Source organism: Cynocephalus volans, chromosome 13 (assembly GCF_027409185.1).
Source record: "Cynocephalus volans isolate mCynVol1 chromosome 13, mCynVol1.pri, whole genome shotgun sequence".
Taxonomy (NCBI): domain Eukaryota; kingdom Metazoa; phylum Chordata; class Mammalia; order Dermoptera; family Cynocephalidae; genus Cynocephalus; species Cynocephalus volans.
Genome location: NC_084472.1, coordinates 92,827,411 through 92,839,006, shown reverse-complemented (window position 1 = coordinate 92,839,006; position 11,596 = coordinate 92,827,411). Strand labels below are relative to the sequence as shown.

The 11,596-nt window shown below is 37.2% G+C and overlaps 1 protein-coding gene across 1 annotated transcript; it reads left to right on the top strand.

Annotated features, from left to right (window-relative positions):
- The first annotated feature begins 594 nt into the window (after window positions 1-594).
- Window positions 595-10,833, top strand: LOC134361728 (probable E3 ubiquitin-protein ligase TRIML2). Its single transcript, XM_063076714.1, has 7 exons — window positions 595-774; window positions 1,033-1,128; window positions 2,612-2,806; window positions 3,895-4,035; window positions 5,661-5,683; window positions 5,857-5,957; window positions 10,247-10,833. Exons 1-7 carry the CDS (start codon window positions 736-738, stop codon window positions 10,831-10,833), a joined length of 1,182 nt encoding a protein of 393 aa, XP_062932784.1. The 5' UTR covers window positions 595-735.
- The last annotated feature ends 763 nt before the right edge of the window (window positions 10,834-11,596 follow it).

The window sequence follows — 11,596 nt, the reverse complement described above, 5'->3', positions numbered from 1 at the left end:
GCAAATATGTGCCTCCTTAAATTTGGCACCCCACAGCCTCTTGTTTAAGGAGGCACTCAAAGAAGCCCTCATTTGCTGGCAGTTCCCAGGAGCTGGGATAGTGAGCTGTGTGCCTCATTTGCACTGCTAGTGCTTGGGGCTTTGCCTGGCCCTAGTTCCTGAAGCATTTTAGCACCATTCCTTGTACTGAGCACTTTTTTTTTTTTTCCCCCTAAATGACTTACGGGGAAATACTGTGCTATGCTGTTGCTTGTAATTAATCTTAAGAATGTTGCTTGAGGTTATTGGAAAATTTGAGAGGGCCCCTCTAATCATAAACACTGATATAACTGTCTCCTTCCCCAAGTATGTGGCTGGCTGCCAAAGGTTTGTTGGATTTGAAGAGTCCAGGATGTGCTGACCTGCTCTGTCTACATGGACTATTTTCCTGTGGTCTTTGATGCTTGAACTGTGGACCCCGAAGTTACCAAGGGTACCTGCTCCAGAACACGGAGGAAGCTGTCAAGCTTTTCCTGTTCAGAGTGAAGGGAAGTATTCCACACCAGAAACAAAGCATCCAGTCTTCAACTGGGGACACCAACTATGACGTCTGAAAGGCTCAGCCCCCAGTTACAGCACAACATCACTGATGATACCTATTGTGAGATCCACCTGGAACCAGCACGGCTATTCTGTGATGATGACCAAACCACACTTTGCAGCAAATGCTTCCAGTCCCACAAGCACAAGCATCACATGGTGTATGGGATACAAGAGGCTGCCGAGAATTACAGAGTAAGCTTCACGCAGATCCCAAAACACTCTAGCACTCTGGCCAATTCCTGTTATTGATTGATTAGACAGATATTCTAATTCTCCTTTAGTTGATGTTTATTGAAGAATACCAGACGAGTTCCATATTTAGTTGAACTTTTAACTTCAAGACTAAGAAAACATGTCATGGCAATTGGCCTTTTAGTTGTCTAAGGTTAGGAATCCAAGTGTTCTACAGCGATTAACTTATCTGAAATTCTGTGATCTATTTCTTGACAGAAGTTATTCCAGAAAATATTGAACACATTGAGGAAAAAACTTGAAGTAGCTAAAAGCATATTGGCTGATGAGCAAGAAAGAATGGTGATGGTTCAGGTCAGTGTTTATCTTATTCTTGGGCTGAAATCACCAGTGATGTAGGATAGCAAATAATATATTGTAAACAAAGACAAAAGACAAAAGAAAAAGCAGGAAAAAGTATTTGAAATCCATAGGAGAAAAAAGTGCTAATATCTTAATATATAAAGATCTCTTAAAAGTCAAAGAGAAAAAGACTAGAAATTCAATAGAAAAATCAAAGAAATGAGAGTTTGCAGAAAAGAAAGTGCAAATATCTTTTAAACATACAAAAAGATTCTGAACTTTGCTCATAGTAATAGAAACACAAACTATATTAAATTGTTAGTGGAATGGCATTTGGAACCCTTATTGGCAAAGATAGAAAAGATTAATAACACAGTTTATAGCAATGACATGAGAACAAGCATCTCATGTGTTTTTGGTGGCCACAGGCATTGCATAACCATTTAAAGGGCAGTTTGAGAATTGCAGTCCAAATTGAGGGTTCACCATCTGTTAGGCATGTCTCACTTCTAATTTCAAACATGCCTTTGTACTTAACCCTATTCTGTGCCAGGTATCTTAGGTTCTGGGTGTTTTCTCTCAATTTTTAAAGAAAATAAACATCTAGTTGAAGATGATAGGGGAGGAAATGCCTAACAATACAAGAATTTTTCAACTGATCCTCATGTTTTCAGCCCCAAGCACCATATATTCAATAAATACTGAGGTCCCACTATATGCCAGGTGCTGGGGATTTGACATTGAAGGAAAAAAAAAAAAAAGTTCTGCTGTTGTGGAGCTTATCTTCTGGTGGAGGTAAACAAAGTAAGTTAAATGTATGGCATGTTACATGGTAAGTGCTAAAAAATATTTTTTTTAAAAAAAGGAAAGAAGGTGGGGGGTGCAGTTTTAAGTGAAGTGATCAGGACCTTGTCATTCATGAAGTAGCATTTGAGAAGACTCAAGGAGGTGAGGGATTGAGCCATGTGGTCATTGGGGAGAATATTCTAGACAGGGAATGCCAAGTAAAGGCCTTGAGACTGGTGTGTGTGTGGCTGGGGCTACGTAAAGGAAGGGGGGATGGTTGATGATTAGATCAGAAGATAAAGGACAATTAATGTTAAATGAAATAAGGAAACTGCAGAAGGTTTTGAACAAAAGAATGAAGTGGTCAGGTTCTTGATAAATTTTGATCACATCGAGTTTCATGTTTAACATTGTGTTGAGGGGCTGGTTGGTTAGCTCAGCTGGTTAGAATGCAGCCTTATAACACCAAGGTCATAGGTTCAGATTTCCATACCAGCCAGCCACCAAAAACCAAAAAAAGATTGTGTTGATGTCTTGGCTAATCTTGTCTCAAATTCCCTTAGTCCTTTGGATTTATGCCTTTCATTTTTTCTCCTGTGCTTTATATTTCCTTGTCTTTATACTGGAGTTAGTGATATAAAGAGGATATGTATTTGTGGTCAATCTATCACGTTTAACTTGAAGTCTATAATCTTTATCTATGAGGAAGGAAGAAGAGCAGAATTTTAAAGAACAGATCGAGTCTGAATATAGGATAAGATTCTGGTTGGTTAGAGAAGAGCATGAGCTGAACATCCAGAAGTTGCAAGGTTGCCCATTTGACTTGAACTTGAGAGAAGCCAGTCTGAATCGACTGATCAGGTTTACCACAGAACTAGAAGAGAAGTCCCAGGAAATGCTACAGGTGAGAAGTTGAAAACAACACCCTCATAATATTTAGGAAGTGAGAGAAAGAAGAGCTAAACATTATATCAATTCCAGAATAAGACATCCACAGATATGTTAAATGAATGTATATACCAACCTAGCAATTCTAGTTCTATGAATTTATTTTTACATGCATATAAAAAGACACATGGCTATGGCAAAAATAAATATATTCATGTATACATATTATATTACTATATTATACTGCAAATATACTTATACACATATAAAAAAGACAAATGGATAAGGCAGCACTGTAAAATTGAGTTTCAGTATAGAGCTATGGTTTAGAATTAAACTTTGAAGCCAGATCGATGGGGTTCTTACCTGAGTTCTGCTATTTATTGGCTCCTAGTTAGCCTTGGACGTGTTGTTTAACCTCTGACTCAGTTTCTCTAGCTATAAAATGGAGATGACAACGGTCTCTAACTCAAAACATTGTTGTGAGTTTGAGTGAGATAATCTAAATTAAAACTCACTAAATAGAATTAAGCAACCAATATTAAACAACCAATAAGTATTAGGTATTATTACTGTTATAAATTTATTGATACGAAAAGATCAGATACAACCTATATCCATCAATGAGAGACTCAAATCGTGCTGCATACATAATACAAAATGCTTTTCAGCATCTAAAAAGAATACCATGGCTTTGTGTGTATGAATAAAGAATGCTCTCCAAGAAAAAAGCAAGCTGTCAGATTCATCAATTAATTACACAATGTAATTTTAATTAAACTATAATAAAATTTAATGAATTTTAATTTAATGAAGGAAATGGGAATCTTCCTGAGCAAAACACCATAGCAAAATGTAATGTTTCAGGTAAATGTTAATTTGAGTATGTAGACTATATGCATACACTTCCACCTCAACGTAAACTTAGTAGGTGTCAAAGAGTCAAGTTTTCTAATTTGAGGTGTCCTACCTGACAGAAGGATATCATGGCCTTACTTAATGTCTGGGGTGGCAAGAAGAAAAGCATGTTTCTAAAGACATGGTTGAATTAGCAAACAAGAGAAGTTACCAGTTGTTGAACAGTAATGAAGTGTGCTTCGGCAGAGACTGAACGATCTGGAGAGAGAGAACATGAATAAACTGAAGGAGAGTGCAGTCAGGATTTCTGAACAGATTGGCAGCCTCCGAAGGATCACTGCAGAGCTTGAGAAGAAGTGTGGGCAACCCGCCTCCGCACTGCTCCAGGTAAGACTCCGGGAAAAACAAACAGACAAAAAAAGCCCTTCGTTACAATATTTGAGAATTGAGACGGCGACAGTACTCATTAGGGGTCACTTCTAGAACACAATATCCAGTGGTCTTCAACCATACATGAAGCCTGTACAGCTGTTTTCCAGTTGCCAAAAGCATTATGAATTGTCATAAAGTCATGGTACAGTGTAGGACTTCTTGAGATGAAATCTCACCTTAAAAGAGTCAACAGGAAGTTGGAACTGAGATGTGCCTCAATAGGGTAAATAATTGGTTCTTCAAAAATTAAGGTATCCATACCATGGGGTAGCCTGCAAACATAAAAAAGAATGAAACAGATCTATAGGCACTGAAGTAGTACCTTCAAGATAGCTCATTAAGCTGGCTGGTTAGCTCAGTCGGTTAGAGCACAGCCTTATAGCACCAAGGTCACAGGTTCAGATCCCTGTACCAGCCAGCAAAAAAAAAAAAAAAAAAAAAAAAGATATCTCATTAAGTAAAAAAAGAAAAATGCAGAACTTCTTTTTGTTTGGTTTTTAGAGAATAAGTATATATATATATATGTGTGTATACACACATACACACACACACACACACACACACACACACACGTTGTTAACATTCAGACTTTCTCTGGCAAAAGAAACACATTGTAATTAGTAATAACTTTGGGAAATAAAGATGAGGTTTATTTGTATATTATTTGCTATAGTCTGAATGTTTATGTCACCCCAGAGCATATATGTTGAAATCCTCACTTCCAAGGTGATGCTATTTAGAGGTGGAGCCTTTGAGAGGTGACTGGGTCCTGGAGGCAGAGCTGCCATGAATAGCCTTATAACAGAGGCTTGAGAAACACCCCACACCCTTTCTACCAAGTGAGGTTAGAGTGGGATGAAGACTATCTGAGGGAGTGGGCCCTCACAAGATACCAAATCCGCCAGTGCCTTGATCTCAAAATTCCCAGCCTTTGGAACTATGAGAAATAAATTTCCACTGTGTATAGCTTTCAGTGTATGGTATTTTGTTACAGCAGTCTGAGCAGACTAAGTATAGTTTATTTTAATTTTGTATAGTAACATGGCATTACCTTTTCAGAAAGCAAGTTATTATCTTTTTAAGACTATCCATAGCCCTCTGCCAGGTACATATTTGCAAAGTGAGTACATGCATTTTAAAAACCTGCAGCAAACCCTTAGGAAACAGTTCAGTTCTAGATCTAAACCTAGTTCCAGAGAGTGCAAGCATGTGTGACCCAATTATGCTCAGTTTCTAAACTGGCTCCAACTACCTCTCCCAGCCTAGGGGACCTCTTCATCTGTTCAATTCTTGCCACCCCCAGCATAGAAAGTGAAGGATGAGTGTTTTGAATAAGATGGCTCAGATGAGGTATAAAAAAAATTTTTCCTTAGGAATATAACAAAATAGTTTCCAGAGTTTTTTGGCTTTTCTTACTCCATGTTAAAATTTGATATCTGAAAATTAGCACCATGTGGGTGAAGAAATTACATGGAAATTGAGTTCATTATGCCAAGAGAGGATATCTTCATGGACATAGCTCACAAAGGACTTGGCTCAAATACCCAGTAGTAACCGTGTTTCTTCTTCCCCCCCCTCAGAATGCAAGACATTCTTTGGAAAGGTAAGTTTTCATTTTGGAAACAGTTGGGTCAGAATCAAAGTCTGATGTGTTGAGCACACAGGATGCTGAGGTTGGGATAGGGAGGTCACATCTGCTGACAGAATTTGATGAGATCCACTAGATGGAGGGGCCTATGGTCTGTGCAGATAACTGAGACTGTCTTTTCTTTGCAGGAGTGAGTCAGTACTGCTTGAGTGTCTAGAACCCGCTCAGATCATGGACCTGAGTTTATGTCAAATAACAGGAATGAGCAAAATGCTAAGAAAGTTCCAAAGTAAGTTGGTACATACCCATGATTACAGGGCACTTTATTTTTATATTTGAGAATCAAGTGACCATCCCACCATAAATAAAAGTAAATTCCAATAGTTGAAAGATTTTAAAAGATTTGAGATCTTAATATACACACGTTAGAAGCTATCAAGAAGATAACTGCATGCTTTTATGTTGAAAGCTTTTCCTATCCAAATTCTTTACTAGTTTCCCAAATTCTGGAACATAACTGCTGGCCAATTACACTACTTAAAAATTTAAAAGTTCTTGGGGGAAAATTCAATCTGAGGAACAAAGGACATATTTCCTGTCCCTATAGTTCTGTCTTTTCCAGAATATCCCTTCAATGGAATCATACAGTATGTGGCCTTTTGAGTCTGGCTTCTTTCAATTAGCATAATGCAGTTGAGATACATTTAAGTTGTTACATGTACTGGTAGTTTGTTCCTTTTTATTGTTGATGGTATTTTGTTGTATAAATATACCATAATTTATTTATCCTTTTGCAATTCTATGTACACTTGGGTTGTTTCCAGCTTTGTGCTGTAAATATTTGCATACAGATTTTTGTGTGGACACAGCTTCATATCTCGGTTGACAGTCTAGGAGTGGGTTGGCCAAGCTTGTTTTCCAAGCTGCCTATGCCATTTTGCATTTCCACCAGTCACGTAGAAGGGATTCAGTTATTGTATATCTTGGCATTGTCAATTTGTTTTATTAGATCCAACCTAATAGATGTGTTAGTAGTATCTCATTTTTAATTTAATTTGTATTTCCTGAATAGCTAACGATGTTGAGCATATTTTCATGTTTTTATTTACCCTCTGTATCTCTGCTTTGGTGAAGAGTATTACATACCTTTTCCCATTATTTTAATTGGGTTGTACGTTTTCCTACAATTTTGCAATTTCTTTACATATTATGTGTAGCAGTCATTTATTAGATATATGCTTTGCAGATATTCTCTCAGTCTGGCTTATATTCTCATTTTCCAAACAGTGTCGTTTAAGGAATAGAAATTTAAATTCTAAAGTTCAGTTTATCCATTTTTTCTTTTATGATTTGTGCTTTTTGTGTCCTATTTAAGAAATCTTTGCCTGCCTCAACAGAGATTTTCTTCTGTAAGTTTTATAGTTTTAGGTTTTATATTTTGGTCTATGATTCATATAGAGTTAATATTTGTATATGGTTTGATAAATGTAAAACCCTCTCCTCCCCCCCCCCACCTTTTTTGTGGGGGAAGGGCACGTGGATATCCAGTTATTCCAGTTGAAAAAACTGTCTTTTGTTGAAAAAACTATCCTTTCTCTATTAAGTTTACTTGGCATCTTTGTTGCAAATCAATTGACTTATATGGCCAGGTCTATTTTTAGACTCTAATAGGCCTATTTATTGATCAATCAAGCCCATGTGGTATTTTGCCAGTACCACATGGGCTTGATTGATAACTCTATAGGAAGTCTTGAAAACAGGTACTGTAAGTTCTCTAAATTTATTTTTTTTCAAAATAGTTTCGACTATAGATTCTTCGCTTTTCCACATAAATTTTAAAGTCAGCTTGTTAGCTTCTTCAGAATAGCACTGCTGGGGTTTGATTGGTATTATGTTGAATTTATAGATCAGTTAGGGAAAAACTGACATCTTGACAATTTTGAATCTTCTAGTCCAGGAACACGGTGTATCTCCATTTATTTAGGTCTTTGATTTCTCTCATCAGTGTTTTGTAGTTTTAACACACAAATATTATATGGATTTTATGAGATTGATCCCTAAGTATTTTACGTTTTTTGGTGCTTTGGTAAATAGTATTTTTAAATATCATTTTCTAATTGAAATTGTATTCATTTCCCAGTTATTACTAGTATCTAGAAATGGAATTGATTTATGTATATTGACATTTGTATTCTTCAACTGTGCTACACTAATTCATTTGATCTAGTGGATTTTTTTTTAATAGATTCTTTGGAATTTTCTACAAAGACAGGCTGTCTGAATGTAGGTAGTTTTGTTACTTTCTAATCTGTAAGCTTTTTCTATATTTTTCTTGCTTTATTGTATTGGATCAGACCCACAATATGTTGAACAGGAGTCTGGCGAGAGCGAACACTTGTCCTATTCTTCATCTTGGGAGGAAAGAAAGCATTAAGTCTTTCACCCTAAAATTTGATGATCGTTGTCCTTCATGAAGTTGAGGAAGTTCTCCTTTGTTTCCAGTTTGCTAAAAAGTTTTATCATGAATAAATGTTAAATTTATCAAGTGCTTTTTCTTTTGAGATGGTGATGTTTTTTTGTTTTTTTTTTCTTAATTTGTTAATATGGTAAATTATAATTTTTTTTTCATATGTTGAACCAGCCTTGCATTCCCAGGATAAACACTTGGTAATGCTTTTTTATCTATTTTATCTATTGCTATATTCAATGTGTGAACATTTTGTTAAGAATTTTTACATTTGTGTTTTCAAGAGGGACATTGGCCTGTAGCTTTCTTTTCTTATAATCACCCATTGGCACCCAATCTTAATTTATATTGGTTTGATTTATGGATAATCTGTTTGGTTCTTTGTCAAATCTCTTTAGTCTTGCTTTTTAGTCTCCTATGCCCTATAGATATTAAGATTTTAATTTTTCATCAAATATAATAAGCAAAGTTACTTTAGAGTCTTTGCCCGTTAATTCTAATATCTAAAGTTACTAACAACAAAACAAAGTTCCTCACACATTCATTTCTGCTAGTCTCAATAGTGGTTTTCTTATTTTGTGGGTGTGTGTTTAATTATTTAGACAGTAAGCTTCTTTTTTTTCTCAGGTATTATTTTTAGAAATTATTTGAGGCCAGGAGTGAAGGTGTACATTTTTCCAGAGAGAATTTGCATTTGTTTCTGAGTCTTCTAGAGATACTAAGAGTCTGGGACAACATGAAATTTAAAATTCAAGACATGGCTTTTGAGAGCCACCTAATAACCATGTGAATTAGACTGTGGGTCTAGAGATTTAAGTTAATTTAACTTACTGGAATTAAGTAGTAAAACTTACAGAATCTGCTGCTAGATTGGATGTTGGAGAAAGTAAAAAATAAAGGACTACCCCAGGTTTATGCTCAATCAACTCTAAAGCAATAAGGGTGCTATTAACTGAGAAGCAGAGACTGGAGAGGGACAAGGTTGGACTTTGATTTGGATGTAGTGAGTTTGAAATTCCTTTGTTTTCTCCAATTGGCATTTGGTAGTTTGTTTATGGAATGAGTCATAAATATATAGAAGGTGTTCAAAACTGAGGCTAGGTGAGGTTACCCAGGGGGAGAGAATGCAAGTAGCAAAAAGAAGGAGCCCCAGGACTAAGCCCTGAAAAGTCACAATAGTTAGAGGTTGAGCAAAAAGAGGTGAGATATGGAGCAGAGACGTGAAGAGGCATCTTCATTCAAGTATGAGGAGTCAAACTGAGCCTTTTTTGTTCTCAGCTTGATTTTTTTGGAGGACTGTCACAGGTTTTCTGACCTCTGCTAATATGTTCTCTTTTGATTTACTTAATAATATCAAGGGCCTGCTGTCAGTAATTTCTAGTAATCTCTGTCGTACTCTGGGTATATTTAAGATGGGTAGCATAAGTCACAGGGAAGAGCCATGAATCATCTTCTCTGTTAGCAGACTCCAATGCTCCTGGCTGTGACAGGCTTGTAAAAGATCTTGAGGGAACTAGAGTTGGGGTCCCAGGTGATATCTGGGTGGGACCAGTTACCAGGACAATTTTACAGCCTCCAGGTCGAAGTACAGTCAGCCTTCTGTATCCATGGTTTCCGCACACCAATCGCAGGTTGAAAATATTTGAGAAAAAAATTGCTCCTGAACAGCTGAAGACTTTTTTTCTTGTCGCTGTTCCCTAAACACCTCAGTATCACAACTATTTACCTACTGTTTACATTGTATTAGGTATTATAAGAAATCTAGAGATGACTTAAAGTAAACTGGGATGTATATGTACATAGATTATGTGCAAAGACTATGCCATTGTTTACAATTTGAGGATCCACTGTTTTCGGTATCCACACAGGTCCTGGAACCTATGCCCCATGGACACCAAGGGACCGCTGTACATCTAAACCTCTCCTCAGCCCATCAGTCTTTGTTTTGTCCTGCCTCATCAGGTGGCTTGTGGACTCTCCCCATTTGCCTGTCCTATATCTGTGACTAAGACTTGTGCCAGCCTATTGGGAAGCTCCTGCATGTTAAAATCAAGTCTCTGGCATTCGTACTAATGAACCCCCAGGCTGATTAAACTTCTCTCTCCCTATAGGAAATATAACTTTGGATCCTGAAACAGCTCATCCCTGCCTGGTCTTATCTGAGGACCTGAGAAGTGTGAGACTTGGAAATAGCCCGCAGGATGTGCCTGGCCACCCAGGCAGATATGACTTCAGTGCCACTGTGTTGGGTGTGGAAAGCTTTGCCTCAGGAAGGCACTACTGGGAGGTAGACGTGGGAAAGGCCAGAAAGTGGCAATTGGGCACATACCAAGACTCTGCAAACAGAAAAGGCCCCACGCCAAACGCTTCTGGAGATAAAGTCTTACTCACGGGATCTGTGATGGGGAAGGACTGTACCTTTTGGGTCTTTCCACCTTTAAGAAGGGTCTTCCTGAAAGAGCAAATGCACAAAGTTGGAGTTTTCCTAGACTATGAGTATGGGCAGATATCATTCTACAATGTGACGGAGAGGTCCCTCATTTATAATTTCTCTCATCTCACCTTCCAAGGAGCTCTCAGTCCTATATTTTCTCTTTGTATCCCAAATGGAGACATAAGTTCAGACTCTCTCACTGTCTCCTCCCCTCATATCCTTTCTTGTAAAGTTTCTGTTAGCCCTGAATCCTCCTTTGTGTGAAATCCTAGACCACAAGAGACCAGAAAGTTAAGAAATCCAATAAAAGACTTCTATGACATAGAACCCAGTTTTATACCCCATAGCCTTTGCCTTCATATAACTTTCAGCCTTGTAACACCAAGGTCACGAGTTCAGATAATCAGACCAGTCAGCTGCCCCCCTCCTCCCCCCCAAAAATATCATATAACTTTCAGCACCTATTTAGAGGAAGAGGTTGCATTTAAGAAGAAGCATGAATGATAATAACTGAAAGACCCTACACTAATGAGAACAACAAATGCATATGCATCATAGGATTGGGAAATTAAACAAGAAACATGGTCTGGGGTCTAAACATATCTGAAAGAATTTGCAGAACTAGATGTAATCAGGAATGAAAGCAGGACTTCACATTTGAGTGTATCATCATCATGCCCTGAGTAATAGAGGCATCCTCTTTCTGATTCTATTACTGACATTGAGGCATCCTGTTACTAAAAGTGAGTATCAAGACTTCCCAAGATTTATCATTTTAAACAAAGAAAAACAACTTAATGTCCCTGGGCATTTTATCTGGGTAGGGAGGAGGAGTTGTGGAAAATGTGAATATTTTAAAATTATTTTTTCATGCATTCTTTTCTACTTCTGTTTCAGACAAGAAAAATTAGATTTCTTAAAAGCCTGATAGTGCTTTGAAACACATAAGTAATATTATAATGAGGTCTTGTATTTTCTTTTTTCTCTATTTGGTGATCCACTGACAAATGTTCTATCTGACATACTT

What these genes read in the sequence shown, in the direction of transcription:
- LOC134361728 (XM_063076714.1), top strand. Translation starts at nt 736, where the DNA reads ATGGTGTATGGGATACAAGAGGCTGCCGAGAATTACAGA. An exon ending in AGTCCCAGGAAATGCTACAG is followed by an intron (nt 2,807 to 3,894) that starts GTGAGAAGTTGA and finishes GTGCTTCGGCAG; the next exon opens with AGACTGAACGATCTGGAGAG. An exon ending in CCGCCTCCGCACTGCTCCAG is followed by an intron (nt 4,036 to 5,660) that starts GTAAGACTCCGG and finishes CCCCCCCCTCAG; the next exon opens with AATGCAAGACATTCTTTGGA.